This window comes from Prinia subflava, chromosome 2 (assembly GCF_021018805.1).
Source record: "Prinia subflava isolate CZ2003 ecotype Zambia chromosome 2, Cam_Psub_1.2, whole genome shotgun sequence".
Taxonomy (NCBI): domain Eukaryota; kingdom Metazoa; phylum Chordata; class Aves; order Passeriformes; family Cisticolidae; genus Prinia; species Prinia subflava.
Window position 1 is genome coordinate 91,611,765 of NC_086248.1, and position 16,171 is coordinate 91,627,935.

The 16,171-nt window shown below is 35.3% G+C and overlaps 1 protein-coding gene across 3 annotated transcripts in view; it reads left to right on the top strand.

Moving 5' to 3' along the window:
- CRIM1 (cysteine rich transmembrane BMP regulator 1) overlaps positions 1-16,171 on the top strand; it is a 177,236-nt gene that overhangs the window by 137,860 nt on the left and 23,205 nt on the right. For all 3 annotated transcript variants that reach the window (XM_063391002.1, XM_063391003.1, XM_063391004.1), the window contains 2 exons: positions 2,237-2,365; positions 13,856-14,012. In XM_063391002.1, the coding sequence (XP_063247072.1) occupies positions 2,237-2,365; positions 13,856-14,012 (286 nt within the window). The remainder of the gene's footprint in view (positions 1-2,236; positions 2,366-13,855; positions 14,013-16,171) is intronic.

The window sequence follows — 16,171 nt, forward strand, 5'->3', positions numbered from 1 at the left end:
AGAGAACACAGCGATGCTAAAAACCAGTTTGGTTGCAGAACTAGTTTATATACTCAGAGGCCTAAACAGCCAGGATTAATTAATGCAATTTATCATGTTATTGGTGTATATTGTTATGTAGCAATACGTTCATGATTCCTAAGCTAATGGTTTGGTGAAGTTGCAAATGTTAAATATTATACATGAATGGGATTTAGTTGGATACTTTGCTGAATGAGCTTGAAAACAACGACAAAAAGTTCATGTAGACTAAAAGAAATCTAGTTTGGAAATCCATGGATTTTGAAATAGTTTGCTCATTGTGGCTCTTCTTCCACACTACACATGCAAACTCAGAGCTGTGAAATGAAGAGTTGATGGAAATCAGTCAATCCTTTGACCTCTAAACTCATTATTTATAAGAAATCCCTATCAAAAAAAAAAAAGGGGGGGGGGGGGGGAATTTAAATAAGAAGATATTTGAGGGATTTAGAGAGACATGACACCATTATGCAGACTTCCAGTTTGTGCATGAACAAAGCTGTTGGTGTTGGTCTATATATATATTTAAGATGCATTGCTACTTTTCTACTAGAAATTATACAAGCAACAGAATTTGAGTGTTCCACAGCAAGTGCATAATCTGAACCATGACCTCTGAGATAAGTTTGAAGTTATCTAACTTAATTCTAGTGTCTTTAATGCTGTGTTGTTAACTCCAAATTCTGGTTAGCTGACCTAATTTAAAAGGATTTAAAACCTTCATTGACTGCGTAGACTGTTATACTGGGAAGAGCAAGGCTGGAGAGAAGCTATGAAAGCTGAAAATTGTGAAAGGCAATGAAAGCAGAAAAGTTCATTCTTGTAATAGGATAATTTTCAGTTGACTGGAAGGAATGGGTACAAAAGCCGCTTGCTGGAATGTAGCCAGTAGGCACAGAATTCACTATTTTGCTTAACAATGTATATTTCTAACAACTTAATCTATGTTGAGTAATATTTTACCCTTACTCTGGAAGTAAAGGCTAGCTGTCTATAGGTGTATTGGCAAAATCTGTGGTCTGAGGATGAAAGATAGTAACATGTGGCCACCTCCACTCCACAAAATATTTTCACAGTTTATCACTTAAGTATGGAAGGCTTATTAAATTTAATTTGGTATAAATCTTCATTTTTTGAGATGGAGAAACAGAGTACACTTAAACAATTGAAGCACTGAAATGAAAGCTCACAGTTCTTTAAATCATGCAAATTTTGTTTCCTGGATATTTTGTATAATGTTAATAATGCTGATAACTATGAATTCATTGGTTCTTCAGTGCCTGAGTTCTATGAACAACACAAGATAGACAAAATTAGTCTCAAAGAGCAAAAAGTTCAAGAAAAAAAAGATAGGTATTGCTTTCCTTCTGTATGCTGTTTTATAATGGTCATTTTGAGGTTTCTTGTTATTTCCATAAGTCTCTGGATTTTGTTTTATTTGAACAACTTTCTATACTAGAGCACTTTAATATTACTGTGTACACTATGTATCAAAACAAATTTCATACTCCAGTATATTTAAATGGAGTCAAAAAGTAAGTATTATACTGTTGATATATAACTTATAATTGGCCATAATCTCCTTAACTTCAGAAAGCATAATCTCAGACTGCAAAGTATACTGTAGGAAGTGATGTTTTTGATAAATAACCATGTTAAATGCTTTCCAGTCATCTTTCACATGCAGTGCATCTTACATTCCCTTTTGGTATTCAGAGTCTCTTCTGCTATAAATTTCAGTAAAGGTGATGTTATTCACACAGAGAAAGATTTGACTTCTGAGTTCCACGTTTGATGTGCAGCTTGGTAGTATCAATCAACTCAGCTTTAGAGAAACTCTGTTCAGTTTGTAAAGCAAAAAATCTACATGAAGTTTCTATTAAACACTTCTGGAGAAAAGTGAGCAAAATAAATATTTTACGTTTAGTTTGAAACTGCATGTGCAGGAAAGCTGATTTTTTTAGTGAACAAAAAAAAATAGTATTTATTTCGGTTTCAATACTTTAAAAATTTCCTGCAGCTTCATGCTGTTTTTGTTGAGTGTACATCAGTTTGAAACAAAGTCTGCTTATCAACTTGTTTGTAAAGTACCAGGAATATTCTTCAGAAACAAAATTAAAGTTACTCTCTTGACTGTTACATCGTGTATGGATTTTTGTAAACTTAATTAAAATATTCAAGAATCTCAAATTTATTTGTTGTTTCTTTTCCCCAGAACCAACGTATATCACAATAGGTCCACCCACCTGTGAGGCTTTGGTGAACTGCACTTTGACTGAGAAGGACTGTATCTATAGCTTCAAGCTGGACCAAAATGGTTGTCGCATTTGTCAGTGCAAAACTAGTGAGTATGCAGAAATACGGTGGCTTCTGCCTTTTGTATCGAGCTATTTGTGAAAATGTGGTATGCTGGTTTTTTCCATTCATAATGTTGATTACATATTGTGTTAGTACATGTGCGCTTTGTGGCTGTTCATCTTTAAAGAACTGGGTCCTGATTTCTGACATTGCTTGCTTGCTTAAAATGTGTTTGGAGCAAAACATACAGTGTTTGACTTTTGAGGTAAAAAATTAACAGCTGGCTAGAAAAGGTAATAATTCGGGACCTAATATTCATATAGACTTTGAGAAGTCTTATGAGAATTCCACATTTCAATTTCCTCTTTGTAAAGAATTTTAAGAGCATTTAGGTTTCTGCACTCAAAAACTCCTATTGCTAAACAGCCTATTTTCAACTTAGCTTTTTTTGTCAAAATTTAGATTTTGAGGATAAAAGTTTGAAAATTATATGCTTGGGTGTGGGTGTTTGTATATCCATAGTTTGTATATCCATATTTATATTTATTTCTATAACATATTCTTATATTTATTTTAGATACATATATTTAGTTAGCATTTTTCCAGGCTCTAACATCTATTTCTTCCCAAAGCAAAAACACTGTGCCTTGTGAGAACTTCGTGTGTATCAAGAAAAATGTATTTTCTATCTGTGTTTTCTTAAGACTTCAGTGTTTACAGGTGAAATATAAAGCAGTATCAGGTTGTCTTTTGGAACTGGCCAACAAAGGACACCTGTGGAGTACTAGTCTCAGCTGCAGGACGCATCTCTGTGGATGCCAACCCAACCTAGGAGTGGGTTTAAACTCTCTTTGTAATGTTGTTGGAGTTTTTCAGCTTTCTTGCAGCCTCTAAGGCTTCTACAGCTAGAGTATTACTCCATTCCTCTTCTTTTGCTTTCAGTCCACTCATTCTCAGCCACTTTCCAAACCAACGTGACTATTGTAGGGGTCCCAAGTAGAAATGGTCAAAATAAAATTCTTAAGTAGTACAAACTAAAGAGCTTTAGGAGTGGATTGGTGTTGGAGAGAACATCTTAACAAACGTAAATATAGGGCAAGCCATAACATTATCATGGCAATACAGAAATAATACCTTTGATTACAAGTTGTATTCATGGAAGGGTGACTTTCCTGAGGTTACATCCAAGCCACCACATACTTGCCTTACTTAGTTCTTCCTAAGGAAAACATTAGACATGCTAAGGTCTGCTTTTAACATTGTAATTTGATTTTTCCTTCTCCTTCTGTTATTACTAAATTGACTGGGGAGTTTGACACAAACAAGAAGATGGACATACTTGGCAAATTTCATCACGTGTGCCTGTGCATACAGTCCTTCCCTCCAGTTTGGTGCACTGGAGACACACCACTCCAAAGGACAATTTCTTTTGTCCTAGGTTACCAGACTGCATAGGGACACAAACCACATCTAAGGATGTTCTTGCTTAGAGTATTTCTGATTAAATAGTGCATAAGAACCTATTCAGGGGAACTTTTCTCTTGCCAGATTTACTTGAGGTTTTCTTCACTTTACAGTAGCAAACTGTCTGGAGCAAAGTTAATAGTATCATTTATCATCTCTTTTTCTCAGTTAAATAATATGACTAGTAGATTGCTTAAAAATCTCAGTCATTTAGAAAGCAGAGACCCTTATTTTCTAAGGAAGCGAAGAAAAATAACAGCTTGGAAATATTCATCATTTGGTGGCTGTCAATCAAAATGACAGAAATTGAATTTTTCTGTCGAGTAATGTCTGTCGCTCACAAGGCTCTTCTCTGGACAAAAGAGTGTGTGAGAAATGAGAAAAGAGGAATCTTAGGTCAAATATGCTGAAAATGTACTGTGCTAGCGCTCTGCCTTTTGAGATCCTGTGTACTTTAATGTCCAAACCCGTTCAGTTGCATCTTGGTTCTCTTAAGGACGTCAGAACATGTATTATCTTTAGCTCATGTAGACTCATGACTGTGGACTTTTGGGAACATCATTATCTTTATACTGCATCCACTTGCTTCTTGCTGCTGTAGGCTGCTCAACAGAGTCAAATTAACTTGTCTCAGTAAGGAAGCCCCTGTGCCCACACTAACATTTGAAGTCATCATATCCTAATTCTACTAATCTATTTCCAATAAAGTTTCATTTTTTGTTAATTTGTCTTTATATAGCTCTACTAAAGTTGTTATACTTCAATTATTTCAGCCAAAATAAAAGCAAAATAATAAAGTGGGAGAACATAGAGTGAAGGTGTAATTTGTTCTTCTTTATTACCTTCATTTACATTCATCTTGCCAGAAATAAGTACAACAGGTTTATTTGGAATGATTATGTAAGCACAGTATAATGAAACTTGCTTGATGCTTCATTGTAATTTAGTTTTGAGTCTGTCTCACCTCGTTCAAGCCAACTACAGAGTGAGAAGGAAGAAAGAAGCACATGAAAACATTTCTAGAATATTAATAGAAGTACTTTACTTTTTCTTTTATCCTTCTTTCTGTTTCTGCAGTGAATGCAAAAACATTCTGTAGCAACACACAGTGAAAACATACATGCTGTAAAGTAAAATAAAATAGTTTTAGAAGTAGCAGAGCTAGACCATAGTTGTAAGAGAAGGGAGGAAGAAAAAAAGAAACACTGAGCAAAGAGTGAGCATAGACTGATATGGGAAGAAAGTTCAGTAAGTACACATGGAACCACAAATGATGAGGAAGAAAGAATGATCATACTGACCAGAAGCATCTACAAGCCAAAGCAGCACTATATGAAAACAAAAGGTAAAAAGCAGAATCCACAATCTAGGAAGAACCACTGCAGAACACCAAGAATAAAACTAAAACAAGTAGGAAAAACTTGAAGGGCATTACCCAAAAAAAAAAAAAAGAGAAAAAGAAGGGATGGTATAAGATGATATAAGACCGAAACAGAAAAAAGTAAATAAGAAAAAAATTTTGTGTGTGGCAATTGCTCTTGTGTTTGGAGTGTCTAAACCTTTACTTTCATAGGGAAAACTGGAGTGGAATGAAGTCTTTAGGAAGACAAATCCATTCAGAGGAGTCCTTGTGGAAGACCAGTGATCAATTGTTTGTGAGGCAGGAGTCCTCTTACCCCAAGGAAGACTAATGGCATATTAAATAATACCTGCTGATTGAAGCAACATAGGATTTGAAATCTCATTGGTAGTTGCTGCTGCACACAAAGTCATTCTTCAGCAGGCATCTGCTGTGCAGACCTTGTCTGTTCCCTGGATTAGTTTCATGGGAAAAACTCCTTTAAAGTCTCTCCTGCGACTGAGAGTAGTGTTTCACCCCAAATGAATTGAACATGTAGTACTCCTCAGGATATAACTGTGGGAATGTATGACTTTAATTTTTTTTTTAACATTTCAAATCTTACTAAAATGGAATTAGAGTGCTCCTGTGAATTTTAAAAATCGTTTGCATCATTTAGAAGGCTTACCTTTGCGGGTCCAAGGTGCAGCTGTCATCCTGTTTCATTAATTTCAGACTCCTTATGGAGAGATGCAACTGGAGGAGGCTGAGATGAGTTGTTTTCCCTGCACACTGTAATGCATCACCTTCCACTTCATGTCGTGGTCTCTTTTGTCTGTTAAAGTCATGTAATCACTATTCAAAAATAAGAAATCTTGGTATATTGGTGTTTGCACAGTCCTCTCAACGTGAAACCTTCCCAAAACACATCCTGTGGATACACACGGCAATAACTTTGGAAGGGTTACTTTTCCTTTAATATTTTTCCTTTAATGAGAAGAAGGTGTTTTCTGCCATGAAGTTAAAAGGAGGCATTATCATTCATTCTGTACTAGCACACACTGGAGACATGGTCCTCAATATTCTGGCAAGTCACACCATCTCCCTTTACAGCTGATGAAGCAGAGGGAAATCCCAGCATGGAGCTTGGGTTTGGCAATGTGGGTCTTTATTGAGTTGCATAGGCATTCAAGGGCAGGATTGGAGGGTTTGAGAAAAGCCAGGGAGGTTCGTCTGCAGGCTGCCTATAAATAGCAACAGTTAAAGCTCTGAAAAAGCCTAGGGACTGATGATGGGGAAAAAGTCTGACACAACTTTTCAGGGACTGCAGTGAGAGAACATATCTCAGTTCCTTGGTTTTGTGTGTAAATTCTTCAGTAGTTAGAGTCCTAACCTTTCAATCTTATAGCCAAAATTTGAATATTTCATTCCTGTACTTCTGTAAGTAGTCCATACTCAGGGATGTGTGTTCTCAACACTTAAACTCTCTCAGTGTTAATTTTTCCCATTTAAATAAACTTACTTTATGTTTATTTCTATGTCAAACTGAGGTCAGACAGTAAATGCGTACTAATCACACAAAATGTACAATGCAAAATTCCTGGAAATAGTAAAGTAAAATATAAATTAGGTAATAACACTTTTCTCTTTCAGTAGCAATTGTCTTCCAGTGTTACTTTGATTTCACAACATATTCCATGAAAAATAAAAGTTATAAAATAAAAATTCTCCTTAGTGCTAAGGAGAGCACATATTAGATTTTTGAGTAATTCTGTAAGACAGAAAAAGGATGTCTTATCCTTCTATTGTGATGTAAAAGTATATAGCTATTACATGCAAGACTTCAGTTAATGAAATACAACCATAAAAAAATTAGGATGAAGCACACTTCCTCAAAATTCTCAGATCAAAAAGACTCAGATCAGGAAAAAAGTACATATTCTTAGTAGAACAAAAGTACTAACTCTAAGCACACAAGCAGATAGTGTAAGTGCTCCCTGAAGAGGATGGAATTATGATGAACAACTCATGCCAAATAAATATTATCTGTATTTTCACTGGAGTTTTTGGCAGGATCTCTGAAGATTACAATGTGTTGGACTTGGTGCTTACAATGTATATAGTGCAACAGAAGCAGATGAGAATTTCACTTGGCTTGACTTGTGAAAAAAACCCAAAAAACAGTGTGCTTGAAGCTTGATCATTCTACAGTAATTCCACCTTTGAGATATCACTGCTGCAGTTTCATTTTCATGAATTCATGTGTTGTATGTGACTCCTAGATTGTTTAGAGCACATATCCAAGTGGTTAATTTGCCTCAACGGACTCCCAAGATGATTTCTTTAAACAGGGTTTTCTAGCATCACAGCGCCCAGTCCCTTCATTTTTATCCAGCTTTTGTGAATCATGATTTAAGGCTAACAAAAGGAGGGAGGGTTAGTGTGGATCTGTGGAGGCAATATATTCAGAGAATTCCAGTTACTGTTAAGTAACCTAGTTTTCTCCTTCATAAATTTGCCTCCCCAGATCCCCACCCCCGAAGATTAAGCAGCAGTAGCAATCCACACCGAGAGGACGGCTGAGGAGTGCTTAATTATAAAGGTACTGTGAAACAGTTCTCCTGAAATGATCTGTCCTCAGCGCCAAGAAAATATTACTGGTAAAGGTATGTAGCTAGCTTTGTGTAGCCATGCTACAAATTTGTAAAAAGGGACACCAGCTTAAGCCAAGTTGAAATACTGACATAATTCTTGTCATGTATCTATTCATATTCTTTGGCAGCTGTTTTTTTCATCTGTGAATTACAGGACTGAAAGCTGAAAGTATTTCAACACAGAATACATTTTCAAAACTTTTTAGAGTAAGATGATTTTCAGTCCTTACAGTACAATTATCAGTGTGTCCATATGTAGAAAAATATATTGGAAAAACATAAATACCCCAGTTTAAGAGCCTAGAGGTTTTTAAATACCATATATATGCTAGAAAAAAGAAAGTCTTTTTTTTAAAAAAAAGAGCTGGAATTACAATCAAGCTATTAGAAATTCAACCAGAAGACTCTTTTTAGTGCTAACATGCAATTCATGGAATTGAATTTTGTTTACTTTTTAGGGTTTTTTTGGGCAATATTTTCTAACACTCCAAATATTCATAGGTTCATGTGAGGTAGGGATATGAGCACTCTGAAATTGGGAATAAATCATGCATACAATGGTTTGAATTTAGGACGAAGACCTGTGATTCTTTTTGAGCTCCATTGCCCCTGAGATGCCATAACTAAGGAGAGGTTGCATTGTATCCAAAATATTCCACTACTAAGTTAATTCTGCCCAATGCAGGCATTGCTAACATACCATGGCACAGAATGTTTTTGTTGTCTTCTTTGCAAGGCAGGACCTCGACTGTAGTAGATCACATGAGTATGTTAGCTGCTCTTACATGCTGAATTTTGAACATGCTTTTCTTTCCTCAGCAGCCAGTCGCACAGCTTAACAGGCAGCAGACAACCTTTTAAAACTAGAGTGGATGTTAGTGTTGAGAGTAAGATACTCACTGGAAAAGAGGTTTAAAACTCCAGATAGTTTGTGTGCAGCATGTTCACCATATCTTTGTAATCATCAATTCTCAGGACTTTCTTCTATAATGTTGTCCTATCCTCCATATCCCAAAGAGATTCCTCTTGAACGGTGTAATGCTCTTCCAAAACTCTCAGTATTTGTTTTATTATAGTCTGCATGTATGAAATGGTTTGTAAGTGTGTGGAGAAAGTGGGCAGAGAAATCACTGTATTTAAAAGGAGTTTATGGACCAGGCTTAAATACCTCACCAATATCTGTTTGTTTGTTAATAATTCATAAACGGGTTTTTTTGGAAGACTAATTCATCTTCAGCTTTTCTTTCTGCTTGTATTTTTTCCAACAGCATCACATTAAATTGACCAAAATGAATCCAGTAATTTGAAATTCCCACATTCAAGTCAGAATATAATATGTTTAATTGCATCGAACTACAGAACAAAGTACTTACTAGTACTGTAGTCTTTAGAGGACTCAAAGTCTGTAAGCAATAGCTTTTGCCAGTGTGGTGAGGACTAGTAAAGACTGTGACTGGACTGTGAACCAGCTGGAGCTGTTGGTGACTGACTTTGCAGCTGCTTTTGCAGTTGTGGTTGCACATGGCGAAGAGAACTTGGTCTTGTTCTTGTTGCACGGTCTTGTTCTGTGGGCGGGACTCACTGCTATAAGTACTTGGTGCTTGTTAGTCCTCAGCTGAGTATACATTCATCTTTTCCTAAAGCCATAGCTCAACAGTATCATTCTGGAATCATCCAATATCCTGCATCTGAACTCTGAGCTTGTCGTGCAAGTTGTTTTCTGTATTGACGTCTTTATCGGCAATTCATGTTTTGTAAGAAAAATTAATGAATGTGCTTCTACTAACCATGTAGCATATTGTACTAACCTCTACTCTCCATCCAGATATTTTCCTAAGCAGTACAATGAGAGATGTTTTCCCTTCAATTGATTTCCTGTTCATCATTTTGTTTCTGTTTTAGTCTTCTACTTGCTATCTAACTATCAGTTTAGTTCCCTGGGTAATATCACTATAACTAATCAGTCACAAAAACGAAAAAATAGTTTATACTATGTGATCAGAAGCTTAATCCCATTCTGTTAGAGTTGCAGTGACGTTCAAATGCATAATGCAGTTCTGTCAAATGGTAGTTTTCTTCTGCATTAGCTTTTAAAATGTTTGCTGTACCCTTATTTTCGCCTGTCTTGTTGCCCTGATACTCTTTTGAAGCAGTTATTAGACCAGGTAGGGCTGGATCTCTTCTCTGCAAATACATTCATGATTTGGGATTCAGTTTCTTCATGAAATTTATTTAAGCAGAGATGGAAAACACCCTCAAACAAATACTCTCCTAACATTTTGTCATAATAGATTTCCTCAGTTTGTTGCAGTTGACGTTCATGAACTAGTTTTCTTGGTTCCTCAGTATGTGTCACTTGAAATGTAAAACTTGAGCAAAAATTCTGGTTTTACTTATCCTTATATAATGAATTAGTCATTATTTTAGTAGTGATTAATTTAAAGCAATACCTAAGGCTACAGGAAAATTGTCAGGACGACAATTGTATACGCTGAATTTTTTTTTGCAATTTTTCCAGTCTTTTTCTCTTTTTTTCTTTCTTTCTCTGATACCTACGCTTTGCTTTGTGACATTGGTGATTCACTTAATTTTCTGACAAAAATACCTGGCTTAAAATGCTGGACTATGCTTTTCATCAGGCCTGTGCAGCAGACATAAACTCTGTGTAACAGATGGTACTTCATTTAGAGAATGCCTGCTATTTTCATGTTTTTAATAATGTTTTAATAGGAGACATTTAGATGATTAGATGTAAATTTAGAAAACAGACCAGAATTCACATTCTTAGTTTCATGACACTACATTTTTTCATAGAATTTTTTTTAAAAACTAATTAAAATCAATTTTTATAGTTTGTACTGTCATACTTTCAGAAATTTAAGTGCAATAATTTAATTCCAGTAAAAAGCATCTTATCAGAATTTAATTTTCAGCATCCTATTAGAAAGACTGTGAGCAGAGGTCTGTGGAGCTTATTCTGATCACCTCATACATAACATTGACATAACACTAGAAAGTCGATATTTTAACAGTTGTCTGCACTGACTTCAGCAAGCTTTCCCTTTATGTTTTGACATAGCCAGACTTTTGATGATTTTTCATATGCTCTTCACTGTCTGATCCTGAGAGGCAATAGTGATTATTAGTCACCCACCTCAAGCTCTGACGAGCTTTTCCTTCTTGGCCACTTACAAAGTGAAAAATCTTTTGAAGATAACTCACTATGTAAAGGATTAGGCAAGGAGGATATTGCTTCAAGACTGGATCTCCTGGTTAGTATGTCAGCTGACTATTTGAGTTTTAAGTATATTTAACATTATAAGCTACTTGGGATGAGGCACTGGGGATGTCTTTCTGCTTGTGTAGCACTGCCTGTAGACACCTTGGGCCTTTTAATAAAGTATAGCAGCTTTACATATAACAAACTTGTTTCGCATCTCTGAAAAGCAGTTTCACTAGCTAAATCAGAGCAGAATAGAAGACTGGAAACAAAGTATTTGGCTGTGGGATTCTGAGGCATCACTATTTTACCACCTTCTATAATTTCACAAACTTGGATGTTGTATTTTCATAGCTCTCCTTAGCAGATAATCTGAAGACAAAAAAGATAAAGTAATATGCCGACCAAAAAAAAAGTTCTTTTTTCTGTTTTTTTAGATATTTTTAATTGTTATTTCCAGCTCTTCCTTTTACTTTTTTAAAATACCTATGTATTTCTCCCACACCTTTACATATATACCTTTTTTTTTTCATCACCTGTCTTCCTGATCCTATTGTTTATAGACAGCCATGTAAACATTTCATTTCCCTGACAAAGTATGCTTCAGAAAAGGAATGGCTCTGCTCAGTTCAACCTATGCAATTCCAGGTTTATTCACTGATCAGTTCTGAGCATCTGCAGCAGATATCATAACTTACATTACATCAAAGATCTGTCCATAACTGGACTTAGATCTTTTTGGAGATATCTTGGTGTACTTCTCTATACATTCTTTATAAAGTCCAAGCCTAGCTTAAAAAATTATGGCTACCTTATAAAGTCTTGAATCATGGTTAATTTTATTATGCTATGTGTTGCTAGGGAATACTTCTGTACAAACATCCTAGTATAAAAATCCATAAATGAAAGACATTTTTTATGAAATTCCCATTATTTTAACTTGCTTCAAGAAAAGTCTTTGTATTACACATAACTCACTCTTTACCAGAGAAAAATAGCAGTTTCCTCTGCATTATGTTTTAAAATCAGCATTAGTGGCTACATATTAAAAAGATTAGTATTCTTTGTAGATTGGCTTGACTTAATCCTCTAAAGATGTGTAAAACTTCATGAAGATCTTTTTATGTGTGTTTCTCTCTAAAGCAAGAACCTAAAAAAGGGTTACCATTGCTGCACAAAGGTTAGATCTCACTGAGAGTAAATGCTTAAATCTTTTGGTATTGATTCTCTGCTTCCAGACACAATCTCTAGAGATTATGAAAGGATCTGGCATTTCTTATTCTGTATTCCGAATGGCAAAAACAACCCCAAACGTGCACCCTTTTTTGCTTCAGACACCCAATTTGCATAAAAGTGGAGAGGTGAGAGCCATGACCCTGATTATGTTCATCCTATTTAAACAGAGCACTGTTGTTTGGGATAAGGAGACTCTTAGGTTGTATGGCACTTTCATGCCCAAATTCCACCTCAGAAGTAGGCAGTGAATTTGCTGGTTTTCTCTGAGGTTTTGGTCTCATTCTGAAACTGTAAGGAACATGCCTTCTTTACCAAATGAGCATTAACTTGGTAGAATAGATAAGGAAACACTTGGCTTAGCCACTTCTGGTTAAGTCTATATTTTGGAATCTTAAATGCAGCATTACAAAAACAGAAGAGGAAGCATTTAAGTAAAGCAAGATTCCTTCTGTCGTTTTCCTTCAGTAAATTACCCTTTTAGAGAGTAAGTCACTGTTAATAACAGATCTCCTCTTTGGAAAAAACGTGTCCCTAAATATTCATCCCCCTAAAGGAAAGTGGTCCTAAGGTCTCAAATGAGGAGCACATCTGGAAGAATAATCTTCAGCTGACCTCTGTACAACCAATACTTTATAATGGTGTGGATGTTCCAGCTAGAGACCAGCCATACTTTAAATATCAATCTTAAAGTCAGGCCTTTGGATATCATCCATCATATTCTTCTGTTGAAGAATCTTAATTTTATTTCCCTCTTTTTCTATTTTATCTACTTTGGCTATTGTAATAATGGTCATTGCTTTCCTTTGTGTTTCGCATCCTTAGTGTAAAAAAGCTCCATAATATTCTGTTTCCTCTCACCTCTGCAACCAGTTTTATCCCATAATATGTTAAGAGTGGTCTTTCTGGAATTTCTTTTAAGAAAAGCAAAAAGAAACTGATCAATCTCAAAATAGTAAACTGCAATGAGAGGGAATATAGTGAGCATTATTCATCTCTGTACCAGAAAAATTGAGATGCCAACAGTTCAACATCTTCCTCATGCCACAAGAGGCAGATGAAACTTGGTACTGGACTTCAAGAGAGATCTTTTAGTCTAGCATTGCTTAGCTTTGATCACATTTTAGAGTATTGCAGTTACATTTTTAAAAAGCAGATCTTAATCAAGATTACTGCAAACAGCATTAAAAAAAAGAAGTTTATAATATATCCCACCCTTTCAGTACTTATTTAAAATAAGTAGAAGATAAATAAAGATGAGCTATACTGAACCTGCTAAACCTGTATAATATGTGGCAATTATGTGTTATTTTAGACGTGTTATTAAAAGCCAGTGGAGTGATGAATGTTGGACTCCATTGGCTGTGCATCTGTTCATAAAATCCTGTTAGTTTGTGATACCAGGTGGTAATCCCCAAGCTGCTGACAGGAACTGAAGAATCCTGTAGGGTCTGCTCATACAGTCTGGTTTGTTACTGGAGAATTCTGTCAAATATTTTTAAAAATAGGACAGTCTGAAGGTAAGGCCTAGCAGCATTGAGAAATGTACAGAGCAAAAGGGAGCAGAAGGTTTGGCGTGCTGAGGATGTGTTTCACGCTGTGCTGAGCTGTGTGTGTCCTCTGCAGGGGAGGAGCTGTGCACCGGCCTCATTTCGGGCTGTTCCTTGGATTGCTCCTTCGGCTTCCAGACCGACGCGCACAACTGTGAGATCTGTCAGTGCCGGCCGCGGCCCAAGAAGTGCAAACCCATTGTATGTGACAAGTACTGTCCCTTTGGATACTTGTACGTATTCCCATCCTGAAAGCACACCCTATGCAATCCCCGGGGGTACTGAAAATACGCAAAAATCCAGCCACGTGCACTTGCGTTGGCTTTGTGGCAAAGCGGGGGGAAGTGTAGGAATAGAAATGGCGTTACAGATGTGGCACTGCAGTATTCTTCAAAATGGATTTTGATCAACAGATTTAGAAACAAGCTCAAAAAACAGCCAAGTATAAAAGGAAAGCAGTGCTAATTTTTTTGGATGAATTTGACAAACAAGATGAGAAAGCTACTTACAAATAATATCTCTTACATGTAGCTTTTTGAAATTCTTTTGGCATGCTTTGATAAACCTTCATTTTCTAGCCCATTTATTGTATTCAATTTATTATCCAATATTTCAAGTTTCTTTTAATCTTGACAGCAGACTAGTTTAATAAGACATTTTTGGTAATTCCAGGATTTGTGATGAATAGCACTATATCTTATGTATGTTTTTGTCAATGCGTTCCAAAACTGTATTTGTGGTGAACTTCTGTTTCCATAAAAGTAAATATTTGTGGTATTTATTCAATTGTGAAACAGGTGATGAAAATTAAGCGAGTCTTTTGTCACATCAATTTCTTAGTAAATAGTTCTGGTGGAATCTCTATATGTTTTACCAGTAAATTTTATTTTTTATGAGTTCATTCCATGTTTCTGCCTGCTTTTCATAATAGTTTAATTTCTACCTCATGACAGCAGATCTTCAGATAACATTCAAATGAAATTTGTTTGTTTGTTTGTTTGTTTTTGTTTGTTTTTTGGTTTTTTTTTTTTAGGGATTTTCAATGAAATTTACTACATTTGCAGCTCCTAGTGTTCAATAGTAGTACTCCTTAACTTTCTGGTTCATTTTAGAGTTCTCTTTGGCCCTCGTTCATAAATGTTGCAGGCCCTTTAATAGCCATCTCTACTATGATGTGTTCTCTTAGTACATTTAGTAGTAAATGAGAGAGGAAAACAGGGGATTTTAAGTTAAGGTGTTAATAAAATTATATTCAGGCATGTTGACTTCAGGAGTGGCTGAGACTTATTGTCAGTTTTGCAAGTGAGAGACCAGAGGGAAGTTACAGAAAAGGAATCCTGTAAAGAGCAGTAATTTTAGTCAGTATGTATCATGCGTTTCATATATTGACCTACAGAGCATAATTATTACGATTCATGTGTGTGATTTTTCTACTTGGATAAGCTGAACCACACTCTTCTTCCTTTTTTTTTTCCCCTCAATTGTGTACTAAACGGTTTTATTAGAAAATCTATATGAACTATATAGCAAAAGCTTTTTTTAAAAATGACAGCCCATTTTAATGGGCATAGTATGGTAGTAGTAAAATTTAAAAACAAGTTGATTTCAAGCTGATGCCAGTGTTTTCAGGAACTGTGTCTTGGGATGATTTTTCCCACACATTTTTGTGCACCTGAAAAATATATGAACTTTAAAACTTTTTAAGCTATTTGGAAAATAGTTTTCAATTTAAATTCTGGGTTTACCTACAGAATGTAATTTTATTACGTACAATGGCTGATGTTTTTAAATGATGAATGTTTAATATAATCTTCAGATAATATTTTAGAAACTGGAAATGAGTACTCTAATCTTGTCACTGTACAAAATACATGAATAATTACCCTGAATGAAATTAATAACATTTAAAGATATATTCGTATGGAATGTTTGTAGTATAAAGGGCTAAAGTTGTGGCAAGAACTACTTTAGGATCACTTCACTTTGAGTTTTACCTTGGTGTGAAAATTATTTAGATTTGTGGTTGTATAGCACATTTGTTCAGTTTACAAATTCTTTTTTAAAATGCCATGTATTTGACTTCCTTGTGTATTGTGATCATTAAAAACATGGGGTATAATGGAGGACAAATCTATTTTAATGTAAACACTTAGTCAAAAATAGGACACAAAAGAATGAAATATTAAAAGAAAAATATGTTAGAGAATGAACAGTTAAGGAGTAATCATCATATTTGTGATTTTTTTTAACTGTTAAAAGTTAGTAATTGGAAATACTGAGTTTGTGTATCTTTAAAAAACCCAAAACTTCTTCATAATTGTCTGAAAAAGTCTGCTAGATAAAATTTATTGTTTGAAAGCTCTACACAGTAATGGAAAGAAGCATTCCTTTT